This window comes from Rhinichthys klamathensis, unplaced genomic scaffold (assembly GCF_029890125.1).
Source record: "Rhinichthys klamathensis goyatoka isolate OS25496 unplaced genomic scaffold, OSU_Roscu_1.1 h1tg000323l_1, whole genome shotgun sequence".
Classification (NCBI taxonomy): Eukaryota; Metazoa; Chordata; class Actinopteri; order Cypriniformes; family Leuciscidae; genus Rhinichthys; species Rhinichthys klamathensis.
In genome coordinates, this window is record NW_026606839.1 from 1,171,562 (window position 1) to 1,198,600 (window position 27,039).

General features: G+C 38.2%; 1 protein-coding gene across 2 annotated transcripts in view; it reads right to left on the reverse strand.

Annotated features, from left to right (window-relative positions):
- Positions 1 to 797: 797 nt before the first annotated feature.
- Positions 798 to 27,039, reverse strand: part of sirt6 (sirtuin 6) — a 41,202-nt gene continuing 14,960 nt past the window's right edge. The window contains exons 3-8 of one of the 2 annotated variants that reach the window (XM_056271645.1): positions 23,129 to 23,311; positions 21,271 to 21,330; positions 18,700 to 18,795; positions 18,249 to 18,329; positions 5,096 to 5,219; positions 798 to 1,452 (exon numbers count right to left, since the gene is read on the reverse strand). In XM_056271645.1, coding sequence (XP_056127620.1) covers positions 1,108 to 1,452; positions 5,096 to 5,219; positions 18,249 to 18,329; positions 18,700 to 18,795; positions 21,271 to 21,330; positions 23,129 to 23,311 — 889 coding nt within the window. In that variant the 3' untranslated portion in view covers positions 798 to 1,107. The remainder of the gene's footprint in view (positions 1,453 to 5,095; positions 5,220 to 18,248; positions 18,330 to 18,699; positions 18,796 to 21,270; positions 21,331 to 23,128; positions 23,312 to 27,039) is intronic. The other variant, XM_056271646.1, reaches the window with a different exon arrangement.

Consider the following 27,039-nt stretch of genomic DNA (forward strand, 5'->3'; position numbering starts at 1 on the left):
CATGGATGTCCAGCCGACAAATCTACAGAAACTGTGTGATGCGATCATGACAATATGGAGCAAAATCTCTGAATAATGTTTCCAGCACCTTGTTAAATCTCTGCCACGAAGAAGTTCTGAAGGCAAAAGGGGGTCCAACACGGTACTAGCAAGTGCACCTAATAAAGTGGCCGGTCTGTGAGTGAGTGAGTGTGTGTGTGTGTGTGTGTGTGTGTGTGTGTGTGTGTGTGTGTGTGTGTGTGTGTGTGTGTGTGTGTGTGTGTGTGTGTGTGTGTAAAATAACTTAAAACACTAGTCTTCTGCAGTTTCAGCATCTTATTTTTCTCTTCTTCATGAAAAAGTACAAAAACAATGAACTTACACAGCATGTCTCTGAAGACAGAAACAAAATAATCAATAAAGGTCTCATCAGTGTAAACTAGTAAACGTTATGAAGCATTACATGTTACAAAACTAATATGAATAGACAAAGACTATTTTTAGGACCAATAACAAGTTATGTTTTTTTTGCATTGTGGCATTACAATTAAGTATATCCCCATTTGACAAATGTATGATCCTAATTGTTAAAATAATTACATATACATAGATTATAGTTGTATTTGTTGTACAATCATAAATACATTGTATTATAAGAATCTAATGAAAATAATAGATTATAAAACTAATAGTATGAAAAGTAAGGCTGCACTGTGGGAAAATGTGCTTAATTGTCATAAAAAAATGAACAAAGATTTTTTCAATATCGTTTTTTTTTTTAATATTGGAGTAAACTATAAAAGACATGTAAGTGAACCTTATTTTTACAAACCTGATTTATTTGAGGTTAGAAAAGATCACATTATTTTACAGTACAAAACCATGATTCACCAAAACCTCTATCCAGAATAACTGCAGAGATCAGCTGGCAAACACAATCATACACACTAACTAGCTGTAATAGTACACACTCATGGCCCTATGACATCACTTCCTTCTGCTCAGTGTGCAAGAAATCTAACAGGTTTGAGTCTAGGCTTTCCTCATGATGTAAACACAGGGCATTTGGTGACCGCACTTCCTGAGATTTTCTGTCTGATCGTAATAGTTCTCTAAGAAGAGGGTTGTTCAATGTCCGTCTGTGCTTTTGATTGGTCGAGAGTCACTTAACGCAGTTTCCTTTCCCCCTTCTTTTGTCTCTTCTTCTACTTTAACATCTTTCTTGCAGTTTATCTCGCCACCCTGCTCTTTCTTCTTTCGTTTCTTTGGGACAGCGTGTTTATTTTCCTCTATCTTCAGCTCGATCTTTACTTCCTTTTTCCAGGCTCCGAAGGGGAGGATGTCCAGGTCTCCACCTGAGCTTTCACACAGCGTCGGCCCCGCCCACTCAGGAACATCCAATCCCAGCAGCTTCATCAACTGACCCGTGACCTCATCTACGTAGCCATGGATACACAGGTGGGCGTGCTTGTCCTGCAAAAAACAAGTAGCACTGTTAAGTAAAAACAACCCGAGAGATTTTAAAGGAATAGCTTTTAGTTCACTAAAAATTCATGAACATAAATGATGATGAACCATGTTATAAATAAAAAGGCGCCATAAACAAATTGTCAATATGACTTGTGATCTCATGCAATAGCTTTTTGTTTATGACAATTTAAGCCATTATTCACTAAAACACCATCACATATGTATGTACATTGTATGACTTCAGAAATTGGCGACTTTTCAAACGTTTATCATGCTTTATGTCCATCACTTTTTTGTGTTCCACAGAAGGGGGAAAGTCATATGGATTGCAGGATTGGGTAATTTTAATTTTTTGCATGCTCAAACATACCTCGGCATCCGTTCTTGCTTAGGTCTCTCCAGTTCTGGAAAGCTTCCCTAATATTAACAAGGGGCTTAGGCCATCCAGATATCTCTCTTTCTACAGCCTTTCTTCAAATCTCCCTTTCGCTCACTCTCTCTCCTCCCCAATCATGAGTGGACACACCCCCGTGCTGCTGATTGGCTAACTCTCTCTCATCCCCCATCATGAGTCGACACACCCCCGTGCTGCTGATTGGCTAACTCTCTCTCATCCCCAATCATGAGTCGACACACCCCGTGCTGCTGATTGGCTAACTCTCTCTCATCCCCCATCATGAGTGGACACACCCCCGTGCTGCTGATTGGCTAACTCTCTCTCATCCCCAATCATGAGTCGTCACACCCCCGTGCTGCTGATTGGCTAACTCTCTCTCATCCCCCATCATGAGTGGACACACCCCCGTGCTGCTGATTGGCTAACTCTCTCTCATCCCCAATTATGAGTGGACACACCCCGTGCTGCTGATTGTCTCACTCCTCCCCCATCATGAGTCGACACACCCCCGTGCTGCTGATTGTCTCACTCCTCCCCCATCATGAGTGGACACACCCCCGTGCTGCTGATTGGCTAACTCTCTCTCATCCCCCATCATGAGTCGACACACCCCCGTGCTGCTGATTGGCTAACTCTCTCTCATCCCCAATCATGAGTCGACACACCCCCGTGCTGCTGATTGGCTAACTCTCTCTCATCCCCCATCATGAGTCGACACACCCCCGTGCTGCTGATTGGCTAACTCTCTCTTCTCCCCATCATGAGTGGACACACCCCGTGCTGCTGATTGGCTCACTCCCATCCCCAATCATGAGTGGACATGCCCCCTACTGCTGATTGGCTAACTCTCTCTCATCCCCAATCATGAGTGGACACATCCCTGTGCTGCTGATTGGCTCACTCTCTCTCATCCCCAATCATGATTGGACACGACCCCTACTGCTGATTGGCTCACTCTCTCTCATCCCCAATCATGATTGGACACGACCCCTACTGCTGATTGGCTCACTCTCTCTCCTCCCCCATCATGTGTTCACGCCTCGTGCTGCTTATTGGCTCACTCTTGATCCTCCCCAATCATGAGTGGACACACCCCCGTGCTGCTGATTGGCTCACTCTCTCTCCTCCCCAATAATGAGTGGACACACCTCCGTGCTGCTGATTGGCTCACTCACTCTCTCTCCTCCCCCATCATGACTGGACACACCCCTACTGCTGATTGGCTACAAGTTTGTTGTGGTGCTCAGTCCAATCCACTTTCAACAGTTTCTCAGAAATCACTTACTGGGCCTTTAAGAGTTTGATTCAACTGAAATGTAAATTTCCCTAAATAAACTGAACTATTTTTAATAAATCTGAAAAATCATATACACTATGGTTAAAAGTTTGGGGGTCACTAAATTTTTTTTTAAGAAATGAATACTTTTATTCAGCGAGGATGCATTAAATTAATCAAAAGTGACAGCAAAGACTTTAATAACGTTACAAAAGATTTCTGTTTCAAATAAATGCTGTTTGAACTTTCTATTCATCAAAAAATCCTGAAAACAATGCATCACGTTTCCACAAAAAATAAAGCAGCACAACAGTTTTCAACATTGACAATAATCATAAATGTTTCTGGAGCAGCAAATCAGCATATTAGAATGATTTCTGGAGGATCATGTGACACTGAAGACTGGAGTAATGATGCTTTGATTAACAGGAATAAATTACATTTTAAAATATATTCAATTAGAAAGCAGCTATTTCAAATGGTAATAATATTTCAAAATATGACTGTTTTTACTGTATTTTCTGATCAAATAAGTGTAAGCATAAAACTTCTTTCAAAAACATTTAATAAATCTTAACACCCCCAAACTTTTGAACGGTAGTGTATGCGCTCATTGAATGCATTTTTTTTTTTTTTGCATTCTCTGCAAGTCTGTGTGAAATACTATTTACTTTGAATAAACTAACACTTTAATCATCAAACACAGCACAGCCAGATTACCGACATTAAAAAATTGCCCAAGAAATGTCAAATTCTATTCCTTCACATGTTAAGAAGCTATAATACCATAAACTCCCCCTCCCAAAATCTGACATGTGGAATAACACGTTGTATATATGTCAGGCTTTGAATTTCAAACAAGATTTATCGAAAATAAATCCAATTTGGGAACTGAGATGTTGACGAATTGGAACCTTACGAGGTAAGTCGGCAAAAATAACCTTCAGATGAAACATGACTCAAACAGGGGCCGATAACAACACGTCTTAAAATTAATAGGATTAATTCATTAAAAAACATTCCAGCCACATGATGAGATCAGAAAGGAAACGACAGACTGACGATACAAGCTTAGGAGAAAATCCATCTGACTATTTGACGAAGCTGCAAAGCTTCTTAATCAAAGTTGTTTAAATAAAGAAAATGAATGGTGAGAAAGGGTTTAGCGCAGCTGTGCTTTTGCAGGACACTAATGCTGTGTGCTCAGAGCTCACACGTGCTGCTGACAGAATTCAAACTACTATGTATTTGTGAAAGCGTGTGTACTTTTGTGTAGATGAGGACTAAGATAAAGACTGTTAAAAAGCTTCTGAGTTGCTCTGCTGTCTGCACTGAAACTGATTCTTATACACTACTACCGTTTAAAAGGGATTGATAAGATTGTTTTTGAAAGAAGTCTCTTCTGCTCACTCACTGCATATCCTTGATCAAAAATACTGTGAAAACATCATTACAATTTAAAATAAGCATTTTCTATGCGACTATTTCAAAACGTAATTGTTCCTGTGATCAAAGCTGAGTTTTCAGCATCATTACTCCAGTCTTCGGGGTCACATGATCCTTCAGAAATCACTCTAATATGATGATTTGCTGCTCAAGAAACATTTCTGATTATCATCAATGTTGAAAACAGTTGTGCTGCTGCTTTATATTTTTGTGGAAACAATGATGCATGTTTTTCAGGATTATTTGATGAATAGAAAGTTAAAAAATGAACAGCATTTATTTGAATTAGAAGTCTTTAGAAACATTATAAATGCCTTTACTGTCACATTTGAACAATTGAATGCATCCTTACTGAATAAATGTAGTAATTTCTTTAAAAATCTTGCTGACCTCAAACTTTTGAACAGTAATGCTAGTAACTATTAAACACTGTCATACAAACTGCTCCTCAAGTGAGATTTGACGATTCATTTCAAAAGACATCAACATTATTTGTCAAAACTTTGTGCATTTCGAGTGAGACGTACATGCTTTGTAGGCTGAAGGTTGACTATAACCAGCTTTCCTCCCGTGCGTTTGGTTAGAAGAGGAAGATCTCCACTAGGTTTAATTTGAAGAGATGTACCCAAGGTCAAGGCCAGGTCAGCTCGCCTGTGAAGAGAGACACAATATCAGCTGCTGGGTCTGTCGTTCTTTACTCAGGATTGGTGAGTAGGTTCATTCACATTAGTCTCATCCTCAGGCCATCTGAGTCATAATGCACACACAAATGTCACGCTTCTGGAAGTGTGACTGTCCTTTTAATGGTCTTTTCCTGCTTCATTAAGACCAATGAAAGGCTTAATTCTTCAAGTGGTCATTATGTAAGCAATAAGGTACGAGAGGCTGTGCTGTATCGGGAATAAGTCACGGCTGAAGGGCGATGTTAGCTACAATATCAATGAGAACCTCTGTTTACGTAGCTAAGAGTGGTTGCTAGGGGGATTGTGTAGTGATACATAGAACCGTTGGGTGAAGCGGCCATTGCTGTGTTTTATCGGGAATAAAACACAGCTATTGACCAATCAGAATCAAGGACTGGAACTAACAGTTTTATAAACCGCAAATAAACTATCTAATCACAAACAATCTGTTGTTTCAATATAGTTTCTTCTTTGATTTCATTCATCATCATTTATTAATTAAAATTTCTATCATTAATATGCAAAACCTGTAAAGAACATGATATCTCAGTCATATTTTAACTCCAAGGCAAAAGAAAAAAAATAGGAAATTATATTTCACATAAAGAAAGAATTTGTTTGACGGTTTGGACTGTTGTAATGACAATACTGTAATGGTCAACAAAAAAAATCCCATTCTCATTTTTGTAAAAAATAAAATAATAAATTGTACTGCTTTTCAATGTCTAATATTATTTGATTATAGCTTTTATTTTTATATTTTCAGTTTTTTAATGCTAGTTAAAATTTCAATTATTTTTATATTTTATAATCTTTCATTTATTTTTAGTTCAGTTTTAATAATTGACGCACTTGAATTTTTTTTTTTAGTTTAGTAATTTAGTTTTCATCTAGTATTTATATTTAATTTGATTTCAATCTGAAGGGTTGGTCAAAATCCCTTGCCTCTTCAAATACATATATAATCATATATCATTTTGAATGGTTATATACTTCCTTTATAAAAATCAATAATCAAATATATTCATTATCACATAATAATTTTTATATTCTTTGTGCCTGTGAAATTATATTTTCTTAAATGCATGGATGCAAGTAACCAGTTTCTTTTAGGTGCATTCCAATCTTACTTTGAGATTGCACGTAGTACACGCAGGACACGAAGGCCACGTAACCCACAAGGCCGTTTGTCTCTTTCTCTGGGATCAGTAGAAAGGTTAGAGGGTCCTAAAGGCAGCGTGGGCACATATGATTCTTCGCTGGACATATAGTCAAGCTATATTGAGCGTTACTATCAAACTTTAATTGTTGTATTAAAATGTATTCTTTCCAGTATATTTCCTTCCTTGGGAGTAAATGCCAGTGATCTGTTTTTCTCCCAAACGAGTGAATGTTTTAGCATTATGTTTTGGTATACTTAACTGATAATAAGGAGCTCAGACTCTCTTCAGCCTTGATGGGAGCTGTTATTTGCTAGTGTCTGTTATTTGTGTGTGTGCGTATGACATTCTATGTAGGTTCTGGACGGTCGGACCAGACACCCCGGCGCCCTTCTCTAACCTGCGAGGCCACCACAGACCTAAATCTAATGAGTGGACGACAACTATCTTGACTAATGGCGATAGGCACCCCTATCTCCTCACATGTGTTAAATTGTTTAGGCTCTTAATGTTTCTTAGCCAATGAGAATCATTCAACCTGTAAGCAATGACGTAGCTTAGACCTTGGAAATGGTATAACTGCTGTGATCTTTGTAACTGTAAGCGGGGCGGCCTACGAACTCCTATGTGAGTCTTGAAGCTGACTTCTGCTGATGAGAATGCAAACTATCTTCAGTAAAACTTTTCTTTAATTTTTTTATAATTCTGACTCCGGGTCTTCATTCTTCATATCTGGTTCTGGGTCTTTGACTGTACACCCCTTACAGTTATGGTGGAGGATGCGCTGGCAATTATTCTCGGTGACACCCCTGGCAAATCAACAAACAAGGTAGTAAGCTTTTGTTAATTGTTAGGGCTGTCTGACTGGAAGAGATTTTGAAGGAGAGCGGGAGAGCTTCACTCCGATGAGGCGAGTGAAGCTTCACTCCGATGAGGCGAGTGAAGGAGTAAGTTAATTATACTGCTGACAGTATAAGAAGTCGCTGAGAGCGTCGTTAAGGGTAGCGGCAGCAGACAGCGAAAGCGAAGCGTGCTCTGTGGGGGCCCCGCTGGGCATTACTGGTGTAGCACCACCCCAGCAGAGCACGTCCCTGGGCTAGAGGTCCAGTGGCACCGTAAACCTGCTCAATCTCTTCCATCTCAGATAGGGGATCCCCGAACTTAGTGAAGTGAATCAGGCAGTTAGGGATACTAACAATAATAGGGTTGTTTGCCAGGGATGCATCAGGAACAATTCCGAGAGAAAAATTTAAAAAGTTGTGACCCAAATTGGCATGGACCAGTATATGTAACTGTGATTTTGGAGTATACTTTGCAGTTTCATCACGCAGAAGCCAAGCTGTGTTGTGCAAAGATCGCCGCCTCCATTTCTGCAATAACTTCAGGTGAGTATGAACTATGATTAAGATATGAAAAAAAAATGTAAAAAAAAAAAATGTAATAACTTAATCAGTAACCTGAAGAGTCCTGAAACAAATAGTGAGTCAGGAAAAGCAAACGCTGTAAGCAGCTGTGCTCTAAAGCCCTCACTTTAAATAAATTTGCAGAAATGATTAAGTAAATGGTAGTCAGGATTTTGATTCTGATTGGAAATTTAAACAACTTGACTGGCTACAAACAAACAAAGAAACAGAAAAATTAAAATGTTTAGCCTCGTATTGCTTACGATGATTACAAGAAGCAAGTGAAAGAAATTCTGGGTCAGGGATAATTTCCCTGGACAAGCGACTAAAGTTAAACAGACACTTTGTGAAAACAACTTAGAATATTTTGCAGCTTATGAAAATTAATGTTCTGCCAATAATAATGATGAAGATTATGATTGGGCTATTATGATTAAATCCGCCACTGGTGGACTGTAAAAGAATACAGAGAACTGCTTAATCAGTGGCTCTGTTTACATTCCTGAATGGGACACACACTGCTTCAAGGGCGTGCAGTAAGTTGGAGCCGTTGAGGCTGACACATGAACCCTTTTGAAGAAAAGATCTATAATACTAATTTTTATAAGTGAATTGATGAATACAGGTTGATGTAAAATGAATGACTCCAACAAATGTGAGTTGCAGAATATATCAAAGTAACTAAAAGGATGATTGTGTTGCAATTAAAATTTTTAAAAAGATTTTAGATGATATAGAGAGACTAATCTCACAGATGATTTACAATAACTGCAAAAGTATCACAAGCAGAGAGTGCTTGCCTCGTCAAACTTAGTGTGTGAATCCTAATTGGAGATTGATAAACTCCAAGAGAAATCTTAAGTCAAATATTAAACTATGGTTGAGAACTTGACAATTAAAATTGAGATTGAGAAATGTGAAACGTTATTGAGAACTAGAATAATTATTTTTATGTAAGAACAAATAAGCAGAAGCAGTACTGGATTAACAGTTGCTGAATGCTGATTAAACAAACAGCTTGAAAAGTTGACCATGAAAGAACTAGAAGCTGATGTTTTGCTTTCAAAAGATAAGTTTGTTATTGGCTGTAATGAAACAGTTTGCTTATCTGAATCTGATGTGTGCTGTGGCTGAAACTGCCAGTGCAACAGACTCAATCTGAGTGGAAATTTGTAATGCCTAAATTTCCTGATGTGTGGGCAAAAGACAAATATAAATAATATGTTTATTTGAAACCGTATGTAATATCTGGCAAAGATGCCTTAAGCTGGGATAGAGTTAAAAGATGGTAGATAAAGTTAGACGTTCAGAGTGCAGTGTACCAGTCCCTCTCTCATTCAATGTCTCTCTCTCAGTCAATGTCAGCTAAAAGCTGTTACCTGAGTCGGTGTCATAAGTGATAATAAGCTATTTGTAGTGACATCTTTGATTAGGTTATTTTAGGACCAGTAACTTCTTTGTCTGATCTTAGTCCCCACCATGAAACGGGGGAGGGGCCGACGGAAATGTACACTGAATGTACGGTTGTGATCTAAATTCACTGAGTATAATCCAAGTAGCTAGGTTGCTGCTTTTAAGATAGTTAATGGATTTAAGTGATTAAATACTGTTGTTATTGACCTGTCTCCCTATGTGAACACTATTAGGCAATCCGAATGGCTCTGGTGACTCTTGAACGTGCCTTTCCTAAGCTCCAGAAAACAGCTGAGTTCTGTTGAAGCAAACAGCCTGTGATGGGAAAGAGCGGTCACCAGTGGGCACGAGTGACCATCTCTATGACGGGTAAGACCTTCTATTGGCCAGACAGGGGGCAACCCAAGCCAGAGTGGATCACGTAAAGTCACTGGGCATCTCAAGATGGAGGTGTTTATGTGAGAAAGGTATGAGAGTGGAGCGGATGACTGTGAGGCCAGCAGCATCCTTTATCGTTAGGGCGGATGAGCTGTGAGGAGTTACAGGCAGTCTGACCCAGAAACGTGAGTGTTCCTCTATACCAATCACCAGAAACCGCATTCATTGTATGGCTTGTTTTTTTATTGTGACAAGCGTCTGCAAATATGCCAGGGGAAAACACCCTGATGGAGATTATAGATAAAGGGCTAACAGGAGTGGGCTTTCAAGAGCCAGCTGAGGCCATGAAGTGATTCCCATTAGTTGTTGTGGAGACAGTAGCAAAACTTTTTATGTACTGGTTTGCCTTATGGGCAAGGAAAATCATAGTGTTGATTTTGAACTAATAGGTCTATGACATAGTTTTAACTCCTGAAGGTCGTTAGACATGGTGGTGGCTAAAGATGAAGACAGCTTTTGTAGATTTGAGAAAAATCTGGATAACAAGGTGAATGGTCAAAGGTTATTGTAATTAATTTAATATTACATTTTGTCTAAGTTACAGCCTTAGAAGGCTGTTGAAAAAGATTATTTATTTATAGTGAGAGAGACTGCTTGAGCAGAGGAAGGGATGGTAACTGTGTCTGTCTTTCCATTATTGGCCTGCTAGAGCAAGCTGAAGCAAAATAATGATAATGAAACAAAACAACCCAGCTGACCTTGTTAAATTCTAATGAATAATGAACAAGACATGCTTTGAAACTGGTTGGGAGACCATGTAAAATTAGGTAGAAGCTACCGGAAAATGGGAAGTTTAAAATCTTATTTAAAATTTAAATCTTTTAGCAATAATATAAAGAAAAATGAACATTGAAAATGAACAGTTAACATATGTGTGTCTAGTATGAGTGCGTATGATGGTGACAGCACTTTATGTCTTGTATGTATTAGTTTGGGGTACTATTATTTCCTGATTTTGAGGATATTGTGTCATTAACCTCTGGAATTTGTGTTTTATCATTACAGATGGGTTAAGTGAAATGACCAACTTTAAAAAAGTTGATAATTCTAAGACAATCTGATGAAAAGACAATGCAGAACATGGGACGAGCTTTAATTGGAGTGGTTTTCCAGCTCTGTCTGCTATTGGTAATTATGAATGCTTTTGTCATTTATGATATTGAACTGAATTACTCTCTGGATTAGTATTTTATATAAATTGGAATTGTAAAGAAGATTGCCGTCCATTATGGGGTAAAACTCTTGTCTAAATTCAACTGAGGGTCTAAATTTAAATAGACAACTAGGTGGGATCATAAGGATAAACGTAGGAAAAAAAAAAAGATATATATATAGACTTGACGGCAGAGAGACAAAGTGACACATTGGCACTATCCAAATTATCACTATCCAAATTATCCAGAGTGAGCTCCCTCATTTTTATTGAAAGGCCGGAGGGCGAATAAAGGAGGAGTGAATATAACTTCTAAAAAGAAAAGGTTTTATTTCTCAATCCCTTAAATGTATGTATGACATTAGATGTCTAAGAAAACTACAATTTAATAAAGGTAAAAAGAGAAAGCAGCTATATGGCTGTGGGCTGGGATCTGAGTAACATAATATTTTGGTTTCTGTAAAACTGTAAAGATAAGTGGAACTGAGACAAATACTGTGAGAAGTAGTTATAATGAAAAATAAAGTTGAAGTTAATGATAAGAAAACAAGAGTATTGAAGAATTAATAAAATACCATGATTCCCCTAACGAGGGAACTTTAAGTGTCACTAGGCTGACAGTGGTGAGAGACTCGGATGCAGAAGGAACTGGCATTTAGGGCAAGATGGAAGAAATATAGTAGAAGAAAATGTATGTAATGAAAATACAATTTCTGATAGGATTTATGGAAGTCAAATTAAGTTTAAATGGTATGAAAAAGGTTAGGGTTAGACATTGTATGATTGACAGGGATTCAAGTGATATAAGGATAAGGAATGAACAAAAGCTTTATTAAGCAGAATGGGGAACGATCCTATATTTTAGTGGTAAAATAATGACTGAAATGATGATGTGAATTTGTTTTATTTTATTTCTATTTTTGAAACAAACAAAAAAGGGTATAAGATGTTATACAATTAAAATGGTACATGCTATGTGACTGTAAACTGAAGGATGATTTCAGTAAAGACTTAAAGTGCTTACATCGATTATTATGGGTCTTAATTATTAATATTTTATTGTTTGTTGTTTATTTTTAGTGAGACAACCATTGTGTTTTAAACCTAAAGGGTCTATAAAAGGGGTAGTGAAAATAATGGATTAACCATCCAACTTTGTTTATAATAAAAGGATTTGGAAATCATAATTTTATAAATAAAAAAAAACTAGTGCATATATTCTGGTATTCATGATTATAGACAATGTCTTTATTTAGGATCTGAGTAGTGACTGTGGATCTAGCCCATGCTAGGAATACAGCAATAGTGCTTGCTTATTTAGCCTGGCTTCCAGAGAATAAATATGTACTTGTTTCGTAATCAGTTATGTGTTTTATAAAATTTTAACCTGACTGATAAACTGAGGAAGAATGACATTGATGTCCTGTTGTGAGTGGAAGGTGGGAGAGCCTCTTAATGGGGACTGGAATTTTTAGTATCCAGCATGTCCATGACGAGGTGAAGAGACAAGTGTGACCCGTCAGGGGAGCATGCGTCACCACTCCTCCCTTCCGTAGTGACCTCACTGGTTAGACCAGACGTGGCGGTATTGGACCCCACATTGGTCTAAAACGGGGGACTGAAGGGTTGGTCAAAATCCCTTGCCTCTTCAAATACATATATAATCATATATCATTTTGAATGGTTATATACTTCCTTTATAAAAATCAATAATCAAATATATTCATTATCACATAATAATTTTTATATTCTTTGTGCCTGTGAAATTATATTTTCTTAAATGCATGGATGCAAGTAACCAGTTTCTTTTAGGTGCATTCCAATCTTACTTTGAGATTGCACGTAGTACACGCAGGACACGAAGGCCACGTAACCCACAAGGCCGTTTGTCTCTTTCTCTGGGATCAGTAGAAAGGTTAGAGGGTCCTAAAGGCAGCGTGGGCACATATGATTCTTCGCTGGACATATAGTCAAGCTATATTGAGCGTTACTATCAAACTTTAATTGTTGTATTAAAATGTATTCTTTCCAGTATATTTCCTTCCTTGGGAGTAAATGCCAGTGATCTGTTTTTCTCCCAAACGAGTGAATGTTTTAGCATTATGTTTTGGTATACTTAACTGATAATAAGGAGCTCAGACTCTCTTCAGCCTTGATGGGAGCTGTTATTTGCTAGTGTCTGTTATTTGTGTGTGTGCGTATGACATTCTATGTAGGTTCTGGACGGTCGGACCAGACACCCCGGCGCCCTTCTCTAACCTGCGAGGCCACCACAGACCTAAATCTAATGAGTGGACGACAACTATCTTGACTAATGGCGATAGGCACCCCTATCTCCTCACATGTGTTAAATTGTTTAGGCTCTTAATGTTTCTTAGCCAATGAGAATCATTCAACCTGTAAGCAATGACGTAGCTTAGACCTTGGAAATGGTATAACTGCTGTGATCTTTGTAACTGTAAGCGGGGCGGCCTACGAACTCCTGTGTGAGTCTTGAAGCTGACTTCTGCTGATGAAAATGCAAACTATCTTCAGTAAAACTTTTCTTTAATTTTTTTATAATTCTGACTCCGGGTCTTCATTCTTCATATCTGGTTCTGGGTCTTTGACTGTACACCCCTTACAAATCAATAAAAACCATTTAACAGTTTTAGTTAAAAATAACCTGCCTTAAACCTGCTGTTTTAAATAATAATAAAACATATTACAGTATTTAAATATTAACACAGTAAAACATATTACTTTAAATGAAACATTATGGTAATGAGAATTAGATGAGGACATGTGCTATTAAATAAAATGTCACAATGCAAAAAATCTCACATTTAAACTAGTATAGAGAGTATATGGTGAGGTTAAAGAAACTGCAATGGTAAAGCTGAAATTTAGCATTTAAAAATGAATACAGAAAATTCTGAAACAAGTGAAAATGGTCATACTGGTTGACTAGTCAGTTGTTGAATGGCTAGTGGAGCATTTTGCCTGTTTCATAAGTCTTTACATGAACTGTAACATGAGCAAAGATGTACTAGCTCAAGAGCCTTCTACCTGTAATCACTGCTGAAATCTCTTTTTATCTGAACATCATTAACTTTATAAAGTACAAGCTTCAACAGAAACACTACAATACTTACATTTAATCAAATATTCATAAAGAGCTGATTATCCTGCACACAAGATAATGAATACTGGTTCACTAAAAGCTCCATTAATTCTCCATTAACTACTGCAACAACAAAGAATCACTTTCTATACATGACTAAAAGAAAGAGATCGGCTGAAAAAGCAGACCAAATAATAACAAGAAAAAAGAACCAGACATCTTTCAAAATGAATGATTGCAGTCTTGTAAAGAAACCACAAGTGGCCTTTGTCTGAACAGGAGCTGGTAGGAGTTTGATTGGTTTTCTCATGTGGTAGGAGTACACTCATCGTGCTCGTCCTGATTTCACCTGAACACACCATCAACCCCAGAATACCGTGCGTCCACTGTGAAACCTACATGCTTAGACATGCTTTTACCTAAAACACATTTGAAGGACATGTCTATGGTGTGGTCACATTTCAAAGACATTTTGCATGCATTTTTTTTTTTTGTTGCATCTATTGTCAATAGTGTAGAGATGTATCAAGCACAGCTCACACATTACTCACTTTCAAACCAAAGCAGCTTTTTATCAGTCAATGCAGTGAATCCGCATGACCAACAGCAAAATCTACATGGGGAAATCTTACGCCCTCATGCGAAATTCCAGATTGCGTGGATTCCTATCGAAATGCATGGATGCAAAAAAATCCCAGAACAACGGTAAATGTGACTGCACCTTAAGACTGAATCTACCTGACCTGCAATAGGAAACATCAGCGGTCAAATAACTTGATTACAAAAACAACACCATGTTTCATAAGCAAAATATTACAGCTGCATCACATTATGAAATATTAAAACATAAAGACTAACTAATCGAACAATAAAACAAAGATACATGATCAAATTTGACTAGAAACTAGACTTCAGAGTAATGTTTGCCTATGTTCACTAATTAGTGAACTAAAAGTTCACTAATGTATGAGCAAAAGTATGCACTACTTACAGTAGCAAGCACCATTAATAACACACATTCCAATGTTTATATATGAAGGATCTCATTCTTAAATCATGTAATATCGAGTGATCTTGTAAACTAGGAAACAAAGTTATATATTATGCAGCTTTGTAGTACTATGCCTTAAAGGTGCTCTACGTAACTTTTAGCGGCCTCTAGTGGTGATGTTTCAGATTGCAACCAAATTTTACAAGAGCGCTCGTGCTCGAACTCATAGACAATACCGTCTATTACGCAAATATCTCGGCGAATACTTGACGGATTCGGCGAGCACCGAGCTCGTTGGGACCATCTAGTCGAGCTGAAAAGAACCATATAAGTTCCATAGTTTTTGGTGGTGTTTTCGCGGAGATATTAGCAGAAAACCATCGGGCGCGCTGCAAAATTGCGGACGCCGGTGACGTCACGATCTCAGAAGAAAATCGCTCATATCTCTGGAACGCAAAGACCCAGAGAGCTCAAATTCGGGGGAGGAGGTCCCAGGGGAACCCTTGCCCGAACGCTAGAGTGGCTAGAGTGCCCCCTACCGGATCGCCGTTCGCTGGGACCCCCGATTTCGAACGGCTATAACTCGGGGAGCCGGGCGAGTTGGACCTCGGGGGTGGGCTCGTTCGAAAGGCCCCGTCCAGCACTACGAACGATTAGAGTCTTGGGAATATTGATCAAAGATTGACTGAGATATAAGCCGAAAAACGTGCGCCTTTACCCGGACGTAACTCCCTGACCGTCTATAATAGCCTGTATATAAGGAGAGAGGCTCGGGAGCGCGCATGCACATCACATCCGTTGGATTTCGCGGTAAATCCGACCCGGAGACTTCACATAGAAATAGGAATACTGGCCTTCAGAGGTAATAGCAAAACTCGACAAGTGGATCATTTTAATGTGTGATTACAACCCCTTCACACACAGGCAATAAAAAAAGGATTCATTTTAGTAGAAAAGTTACATAGAGCACCTTTAAGGCAAACTCTTGACAGCTTAAAGGGATACTTCAGGATTTAGCATTAAGCTTTGTATTAGTAGAAAACCTGTGGTATTTTCGAATTACTACGTGCTTTCCACCCTCATATCCCCCAGAGACGAGAGATTTATGTACTTTTTGTCTGTAAAAAATCCTCCGATGACGCAAAAATCGCCATTTTGCGTCATCGGAGGATTTTTTGGCCAGAGGCTAAAGACTACAGCCACTAGGGGCTGTCCCGCATGTTCTCAACCCGCCCATAGAGGGTGGGATCTCACTCAAAGAATGCACAAATAGTGTCAGACATCTTTTTTTGGAAGCTAAGCTAGCAGGCTCTTGTTCTGTGGAGAAAGCTGAGTAGTAGGGGTTACCATCCTCTTTTTCCCGGACATGTCCGGCCGTCGATGTCCGGGATTCAGCTTTTGCTTTCTGCAGTCGCCATTCATTGTTTACATGCACACCTTTTGTTTCAATCTAACTGCTAAACAAGTGATCGGTTGATGTGCGTTTTAACATTGCTAAGAAAATTCCCGCTCCTCCGTGAGAGATACGAGACCTGTGCGTCTCACAGGTGTCGCTCATCAGTAATCACGCCACCGGCCTCGCGTCGTTCTCCCGCGGCCCTCACTCGTCCTGCTCGCCACAGTAAACATAATAAATGGCGACTGTAGAACGCAAAAGCCGAATCCCGGACATTTCGGGCGATCTCGAAATCCCGGCAGACTCATCACGGAGACTCACTAGTAGCCTAGACTTGTTGTTTAACTACTGCGCTCTGTTACCGGTAGGCGTGGCCTCCTAGGGCAGCGAAGCAAGTGCATTCTGGGAGTTGTTGTCTTTCATCCACATAAGCCAAAAATACATCCAAATTCAAAAATAATTTCACATTTCTTCTACATAAATGACCCATTTTAAATACACATTCATCTTTCCAGAGGTGAAGTATCCCTTTAAACAAATGAACGTATGTATTACATTCAATGAATCAATGGAGGAACTCAAATTATAAATGCATTACAAAATAGAAAAGGAAAAACCATATTCAAGGTCACATTTATTTCCATCAAACTCCAGTGGATTTTACAAGCATGTGGAAACCCAGAGGACAGTCACGGGTCAGATGTGCAGCAGGTGTTGTGGGATGTTTTGTATGCGTGTGTGTGTGTCTGTGTGTCTAGACTGCAGTACGTTCACCGTAATACGATTAAGCTGGATCTGGTGCTGTTGATACAATGATGAAGACTGAGAATCACAAGGAATTCTGGTTCTGATTCCAAGTTCTTTTAATACTTTGTAAGGAAGCACTTTCACAATCTAATAATTGTAACTGAAAATAGTTATAAGTAATTATAATTGCAACACTTTGTGCAGGAAGTGAGGTCAAGTTTACAATGCATCACTGCCAGAACACACTGTAGCAGTTTGGCTATATAAATCAATGTATAAAATGAAGTCCAAAAATCATTTTAATTTTGCTATACCTTGACTTAAAATCATGATTCATATCTCCGTACATTCCTGGGGACTCTTTAAAATCGGCATGTGATTGCAATTATCTTCGCGCTCATCTTTTCTTCTGTATTTTGAAGTGTATCTAAGTGAAACAGATTGATTTTAAAAAAGAATGATGTGCATGGATAAATCATTTATTATAATAAACAATGGTTCCATAACAAAACAAAAACAAAAAAGAATTGTCCTGTTTTCAATATCTGTCATTTTGAATCAATTTGCATACGTTTTGTTAATAATTACTTCAATTTATTTTTCTTTACTTGATCTTTACAAATCATCTGCAGTCCGATCAACACAAAATCAACATATTTTAGAATCATTGGATACTACTTTTATTAATATTTTGAATTAGTTGTTATTTTAATATTTTCCCTTTTCATTTCAATAAAAACTTTAGTAATTTAGTTGTGTGTTAACTATTTTTTTTTTATTATGTTTATATGCTTTTAAGTTCAGTTTAAGTTTTAGTTATGTTAGTACATCAAGTAATTGAGTTTTCTAAATTCACCTGTCAATCACCAAAGGAATGAGCTCAATCTTCCTGTGGTCCTGTAAGTGCTGCTTGCCTTGTATTTATTTATTTATTTATTTGATCAGGGACAATGCACAAAAAAAACATTAATCTAAGAAAGAAGAGATGTCATGTGCCAGGTTATAGCAAAAATGCTAATTTCCGCCTGCAGTCCCTGGACAGGTTGATGATATACTTACAAAATTTAAAAAATTTGTTCTCAATGCACACCGTTCTTGATTCCCTAAATATAATATATAATGGCCTTCTCTCTGTACTGTTAGAGCACAACTTCCTCATTCAGTCTCAGTCTCGGGATATTTATCTTCCTTACCTGCACGCCTCATCAGCTCTATTCAGGTCTCTGTCAGGCAGCGAGTCCTCCCAGTCCAATATAGTGCTGATCAGCTTCCCTCTGCAGAGACACACACACACAGTGATGAGACAGAACAAATAGCTCATGTCAAGGGGGGCGTATATGAACAGGACGCGTTCTTGCTATTTTAAAATTGTTAAACAGCACAAGTATCTGTCAGAGCATCTGACGGGGCAAGCTGTGCTAAACTATACGCGTTAACTATATCTTACGATTCATTTTGAAGCCCTTAATATGAAGCAGGTCTCATGTTTAGGACAAAATGGATTGATGGGGGAGCCCAGACTTCACAGCAATACACAGACAGAATAGATATGTGTGTGAATAGTCTGGAAATTCTGGGTCCCACCACCATGGAAAATCAATAATGGACCTGATCCGGTCCATTCCTCTAAAGTGGTGCAATCACCTGCAAGATCGGAGTCCTCTGGAACGTGTGACATCGCAGTAGCGTCCGGTCGGCTTCAGACCCATCACTCCAGTTACCGTGTCCCGAACATACTGCCTGAAACAGCCCAGGGCACGAGTGCTTATCGCTGTGCCAATATGTTAACACATATTGTTTGTCTTGTGGCTGTACTATTTAAACAGAGTATTTTAATGTTTACAGATTGGCCCCATTCACTTTTATAGTAAGTGCCTCAATGCAAGTCATTGTAAGATTGATATTATTTTTTAAAGGAGGGACAAATGGAAATTATTTCTTTTGGTAATGAACCCCAAATGGTGTCGATTGAGCTTAAGTTGTATGATGATAATGAACTTGGAATATTGCTTTAAACTGGGATGAGAAAAAGATTGATGCAAAAGTACACACTTTAAAGGGGTCATATAATGGTACATGCACTTTTACAAGTTGATTGTACTGAAATGTGTGTTGGCAGTGCCTGTACACAAACATCATATAATGATAAAAATCCATCCAGTGGTTTTGTTTTAATCTCCTTATATGTTTTCCCCTGCCTCAAATCGAGCCGTTCGTTTTTGTGACGTCAATAAAACGGACGCCCCTCCCACGATTGTTGATTGACGGGAGCGTTTCAACACAGACCCGCCCTCGCACATGAGGTAGCTGTCAATCATAGTCTGCGCGGCGCGGACCGGACCGGCGCGGTCATTGTTGATGTGCCGGAGCACTGTCTATGAGCAGAATGGCTCTAAGCGATTGTGGTGTTCTGTTCTTGGGTGTAATAACGAACACAGTAATTTTAATGTTCCTGAATCCGAACCGCTGAAGACGCAGTGGCTGAGTTTTGTTTTCGAAGGGAATATTCCCCACGAGCAACGTCAATGCTCTCATGTTTGCGCGAATCATTTCACACACCAGACTGCTTTATAAACGAGGGTCAGTATAAAGCTGGATTTGCTAAGAAGCTTTGCTAAAAAGGATCGGTACCAGATATTCGTGTTCCTGCTGAACCTCCAGAAGAACGGAAGTGAGTGAAACGTTTTATTAAACTTTATATTAATATATTAATCTTTGCAAATCGCTAGCTGCACGCTTCACAATGAATGCGTCTAAGGTTTACACTCAGTCAGGGTACATTACGGCATGTTTTCTATGTATGACGTTCTCAATATAATTCATAATTCCACGTTTATACTGAACAACGCGTTATGGTTATTGTGTTATTGTGTTACAAACGGTGTACACAGAACAGAGGGGCGGAGTGAGCGCAGCTCATGATCATTTAAAGGCATATGCACTGAAACGGCGTGCTGAAAACAGCTGTTTTTGACCAGGTAAAATAAGTGTTTTCTTACAATACTAATGAGAATTTTTAATTAAAGTATATTACAAACTTTTAATTTAGACCCTAAAGAATCATATTAGCTTGTACAAAAATGGCATTATATGACCCCTTTAAAGTCATTTAAAACTATTTGTTAAAACAAGCTTATATTCAGATGGAACAGGGTTTCTGCCGGTCTATAAAAGTTCTTAATTTGCCCTTATTAAGGCCTTAAAAAGGTCTTAAATCAGAGCAGAAATCTTACATTCAGAAGGTTATGGCATTAAATGTTGCATGCAGTACAAAAAATAAATATCTTCCTCTGTTTTTTTGTCCTGTTTTCTAATACAAATATCATTCAAGCTATTTTTTACTTTTGTAAAATGATTTAAAAAGTAATGGATATTTGTTATGAGTTGTATTTTCATAGCCTGGGAAAACCCAGACAACTTCCGGCAAATTTAGATTTGCTCTGAAAGTTAGTCTGGCAAAGAGCTCATTCAAGCCCACTTCCAATCCGCCGAAATCGAGGCACCAATCAGAAACGTTGGGGCGGGCTTTACACGATGACGACAGCGCTGGGATTTTGAAGCAGATTTTGTAGCCTACATTACAAAGATGGATGCCGCCGTCGAACATCACTCGTTCGCATCAGCTATCACGTCTGTTTTAAGCGATTTGAACGTTTCCTTTTTGTTAAAAACCGAGCAAAGAACAACACTCGGAGATGTGTCTCCGCCGCTCTGCATACGTCATCTCCTGCATCGCTCTGATTGGGTTTAGGTCTATCCGCGACGTCCGTTGGTGACGCCCCTCTGGAAATGATTTGTCTATGACGCTTTGCCAGACCATAACTCAGTTACAACTGAGAATGGTCTGGTTTTAACCAGGCTAATATTTTCAAGTAATGGTAATACAACTCATGTCATTGTGTTTCTCCCTAGACATTTACATTTAAAGAACATATTGTGTTCCCTTTAATTTAGTCAAAAAAGTCTTAAATGTACCTTCATAAAGCCTGCAGACACCCTGTGAAAGCTGTTTCTGCTACTATATGCTGCTAGTCAAATAAATGAGTTAAAAGTCTGTCTTTTTATATCATTATCTGCCCTTAGCAACCAGTAACACAGCAACAAGTTTAAAACCGTACTGAATGTCTTCTGCTTGTAAAGCATCTATCAGACTACATGAGAAGTGCACTGTGCAGACAGACTTCATTAACATGTTCAGAGAGATCGATCACATACTTGCCACACTTCTCACATTCTTCAACAAACATGTTCCCGTGCAGCTCCGACAATCGATCCCTAGCAGATACAGAGAAATAAACAAACCCAATAAGACCAGAATAATGAGAAATGAATCATAATTCATATTGAGAGAATGGAGCTATAACAGAAAAGATGACAATCCCATCATTCGTATACACATCACAGATTTTGTAGTAGTTTTTATTTTAATATTTTCATTTAATTTTAATTAAAGTTTTAGTATCTTTTTGTCTTTGTCATTTCTATATATATATTTTTTATATGTCTATATACAGGGGGAGATCTACTGAAATAACACTGCCACCTCAGATTTATCCTAGTATCAAATTTGAATCTAAGCAGTGTTTTTGTACCTGTAATCAATGTAATGAAATAAAAAAGATCACACGTCTTTCTAGAAGTTGCATTTGCGGGCTGCACTCACTGTGTAATCGACTTCCTTAACAGATGACTCTCATGAACCGGTTCTTTTTGGTGACTCAAAAACATGTAGTGCAACCAGTGTAGCCTAATTCACAAACATATGGACTGTTTTTTCACTTGTTCGTGAATCAGAACTCAGAGGAGAAATCTAACGCCACCCCATTCACAACACTTCTCGTTCTTTATTTTGACCTGTGTTGTGTACCTTAACTATTTTTCGCATGACACATGGATTCTGACTGCGGATGGATGGATGGATGGATGGATGGATGGATGGATGGATGGATGGATGGATGGATGGATGGATGGATGGATGGATGGATGGATGGATGGATGGATGGATGGATGGATGGATGGATGGATGGATGGATGGATGGATGGATGGATGGATGGATGGATGGATGGATGGATGGATGGATGGATGGATGGATGGATGGATGGATGGATGGATGGATGGATGGATGGATGGATGGATGGATGGATGGATGGATGGATGGATGGATGGATGGATGGATGGATGGATGACAGACAGACAGACAGACAGACAGACAGACAGACAGACAGACAGACAGTATTATTAATAAAACAACTCTTCTTTATGTAGTAATGATAAACCTACTCTAAAGAGCTCAGAGGCATGAGGAATCTGGTGATGTGTTTAAAAGGCAGTGTCTTGGTGCCCTGGATATTGATATTTAGTTTTTTTATATATATTATTTAAATAGTACGGACGATAACTTTGTGGTAATGCAACTGTTTTGCATAATTATGGATGGTCAAGCCATAAATCCACAGGAACTGTGGATGGATGCTTTCTTCTGTCGCAACCTCTCACAGTCCTCATGCCACCATAAAACGTTTTCTAAATCAGCATAAGTTTTTATTTATTTTTATTTCAGTTTCAATATTAGTTACTTTAGTAGTACATCAACTAACTTCAACACACACAAAAAAAAAAAAAATTGCAAATGTTGGCAACTAACTGCACTAAAACAAGTTGATTTTAATTACTTTTTAATTTATTTTTTACAATTTAATTATTAAGAAAATAACTTTATTTTAACTTTAATAGCATTAATGAAAAATACAATATATGAAGACTGAGGGCTTTTAATTAAGTCTGCCTGAATATAACGGGAAATTCATCATGTCAATATGCTAAATTCAACATTACCAGCGTCAACTCATCTGCCCAGAACAAGACATGCTAATTGCGTTCGCTTACGGGAGGGGAAAATTACAAGAGCTAATCAACATGACACATCTGAAATCACACACAGGACAGGGGTCAAAACTTTAATCAAAACGGTATGAGAGAGAAGTGAGACCTGCATGAAGCCAGCCAATCAGATTGCAGCTTTTTTGAGAAAGCTTTTGCTATTTTTGTGTGCAATATCCGTTAGGTTATTACCTGGGGAAGCCGGAGCGCAGGTGAAGGCCGTCTACGTTCTGGCTGATGAGGTATTTGAGGTGTCCTGTCCTCTGCAGCTGCAGCAGAGACATGTGAGTCACGCTGGGACGCGCCGCCTCAAACGTGGTGTTAAAGTGAGGCGTCTCGCCTCTCTCCTCCATCGTCCACACTCCGTTAGGACCTCTGATAATCACACATCACAAACATGCCTTTGTTGAAATACAGCCTCTTGTCTTTAATTTCAGTGAGGAGTAGTAACATACTGTTACTTTCAAAACTTAAAGCATTTGGGTAAAAACTGCAAACAGGTCTACTGAAATCTGTACACAATGAACACATTAACATACAAACATTAATCTGTGAAGTGCATCTATGCTCCCATTCAAAAGTTTGGCAACAGTAAGTTTTTTTAGTTTTTTTTTTATTAATACTTTTATTCACCAGTTGATCAAACGGGACAGCAAAGACATTTATAATATTACAAAAGATTTCATATTTTCTTATCTTATGAACTGTTTTCTATGGAAGCTTGTTTCCGCCACAGTATGAAAAATAAAAAAGGTAATTGCGACTTTTTATCTCACAATTCTGACTTTTTTTCTCACAATTGCGAGTTTACATCTCGCAATTCTGACTTTATTTCTCAGAATTGTGTGATATAAAGTCAGAATTGCGTGATATAAAATCGCAATTGTGTGATATAAAGTCAGAATTGCGAGATATAAAGTCGCAAATTGCAGGTTATAAAGTCAGAAATGCGTGATATAAAGTCGTAATTGCGTGTTGTAAAGTCAGAATTGTGAGATATAAACTATTCTGAGGAGAAAAAAGTTAGTCTTTTTTTTCTTAGAATTGGCCTGATAACTCGTAATTGCGAGTTTATATCTCACAATTTTGAGAAAAGATGTCAGAATTTTGAGGTATAAACTCGCAATTATGTGTTATAAAGTCAGAATTGCGAGATGTAAACTCGCAATTGTGAGAAAAAAAGTCAGAATTGTGAGATAAAAAGTCGTAATTCTGTCTTTTTTTCTCGCAATTGCGACTTCATAATTGCAACTTTATATCTCGCAATTGCGACTTTATTTCTCAGAATTGCGACTTTATATCTCGCAATTGCGACTTTATTTCTCAGAATTGCGACTTTATATCTCGCAATTGCGACTTTATTTCTCACAATTCTGACTTCATATCTCGCAATTGTGAGATAAAAAGTCGCAATTATTATTATTATTTTTTTATTCAGTGGCGGAAACAAGCTTCCATAGTTTTCAACACTGACTATAATCATAAATGTTTCTTGAGCAGCAAATCAGCATATTAAAATGATTTCTGAAGGATCATGTGACACTGAAGACTGGAGTAATGATGCTGAAAATTCAGCTTTGCATCACTGACATAACTTATACAAAATATAAAGTAATATTACAGATTGTAAATTTTTGAATGGTACTGCAACACCAAAATCATGGGTTTGAATCCCGGATAATCAATAAAACAAACCAATAAAATACCATAACTTAGTTGAAATGCAATGTAATTTGCATAAAAGCATCTGCCAAAGGGATAAATGTAAATTATTCCAGAATTTTGTTTTTAGGTGTAGGGTTTGAAAACAGTTATATAAAACTACAATCCGGCTGTATTTGTTCCAGGAAACCTTGCCTTACATTATAAGTGAACTTGAGGGGGAAAAACAAAATGATTCTGGATTTCCACAACCCTTATTCTCCGGTCTGATCCTCTCTCCCTCTGTGATTCAGTAAGCACTGACGAGCTGAGCTGCTGGGAATCTCAGATGACAAAGATGGGCTTTTAGTTATCACAGAGAACAGCAGGAGGTTCCTGTGCTTTATAATGACTGCAGATGGAGTTACTAAGAGGAACGACTCAAAAGTTCACTTAAACAAGCACTTGCGGGGAGAAATCTTGCTCTTGTGCACTAGGGAATTTGCATTAACACACACACACACACACAACAGCCAATCCTTCTGAAATCCAGTTACCAGTGCCTTCCTAGTTACACGCATGCAGTAGCTTTTTCCTGCCTGGCTTATCAAAAGTTTTCTGTTCTTACTAAACTTGGATAAGCTCTTACAAGTACTGCATAAACCCCTAAATAAGTCCTAGCCAGGCTTTAGGCTATTGATCAAAGTCTAGTACACACTGCAGCTTATTCTGGCCAAGAACCGCCCGCTTAGACAGAAAGAGGGCGTCTGACTGACATGTAAACCGTCAAACAAAGTTAGGTTTTCCACACCAGCAAAGCTGAATAAACAGGCCAGTGTTGAGAACAGGAGGCGATATAGCTGTGCAATCTGGGAAATGTAATGAGATTCTAGTGCACTGGGTAGGGTTGCACCCGACGTTCGTAAGTTCTTTCTTAAATTGGACCGTAAAGTCCATACTAGAGGCTTAGTAACTACTAGCTAGTTTGTCACTAACTCTGTACTTTATTCCGTTGCACCATTTGTTCTTAAGGCAGAATGTAGCTAATAGGTCGTAAGACATTTACCCTCAATGATTCAATAGCAGCCTTCAAATATGTGTTTAAATGCTGTGGATTTCATTCTAACTTCTTTTGCCTCACATACCGTATCTAACGGTAAAGTTTCCATTAAATACGATACTTAATCATGAGTACCTTAAGTGTTTTTATATGAAAATAACATTCAGAAACTGTATTTGAAATGAAATTAATAAGGATAAATAAATAAGTACTGATACGTTTCTTCTTTTACATGCACAACACAGAGAGATGGGAGAGATGCACACAGCGGTGTGCCGTAGGACCGGTTAGTGTTGATGAGCCGCTAACAAACTAATCTATTCACACAATGTTCTCTTTTTTTGTCAGGATTATCATATAGGTCTAAAGAATTGAAGTCTGCCAGGTAAAAGAAGAGCTTATTGATGCAGTTCAATCTGTCTGCTATTTTACTCCAACCGTTACTCCAGATCGCAGGCTTGCGTAAATAAGTTTAAAGGTGCAACGCAAAAATATTTAGTAGTGCTAAAGTTGTAACTTAGCGCCCATTTACGTCAAAACTAGGCTAAGTTGTAACTGGTGCAACTGCTGTTTAAATGAATATGCTTGCAGAAAATACCAGAGTGAGTTTTGTCTCAAAAATATGAAGCAGCACAACTGGTGTCAACACTGATAATAATAAAATAAAATGTTTCTTGAGAAGCAAATCAGCATATTACAATGATTTCTGAAGGATCATGTGACACTGAAGACTGGAGTAATGATGCTGAAATATTATTCAATTGTAATATTTTTCAAATATATATATTTTACTGTATTTTTGATCAAAGAAATGCAGCTTCGGTCAGCATAAGAGACTTTCAAAAACATTAAAGGAGCTGTATGTAAGAAATGTATTTCAATTAATCATAAAATTACCCTGAAATGTCACTAGACATTAAGAAATCATGTACATTTCAAATACTTCTATCACTGACAACAGTAGTCTGGCCAGGATATCGTCATTTAAATAGTGCAGTTGCAGCCCTCAACTGATATTGATGTTGTCATGTTGTGTTTTGGTCTGATGCTCCACCCTCCACCTATCTACCAATCACGAAGTCAGTAGTGTTGCGGCATCCGGGTTGCCAGCTCTGCTCTAGTTACCACAGCTGCAGCTCGTCATGTTCCTGCTGGATCCTGCAGCCGATCTGGCAACCTCGAGTCAGGGAGGAGGGGGAGGGGGATACACCACTCTACAGTAATTTGACAGTGATTGCAGTACTAGTTTTGGCCACAATATTACATACAGCTCCTTTAAAAACTGATCTCAAACTGTTACTTAAAAAAAATTCAAACTTCTACTTTTTTTTTATTACGTCTAGTTTTGATTAAAAACATTTTTAGCTAAATAACTCAACACTGCTGCAAATGGCTGATGCCT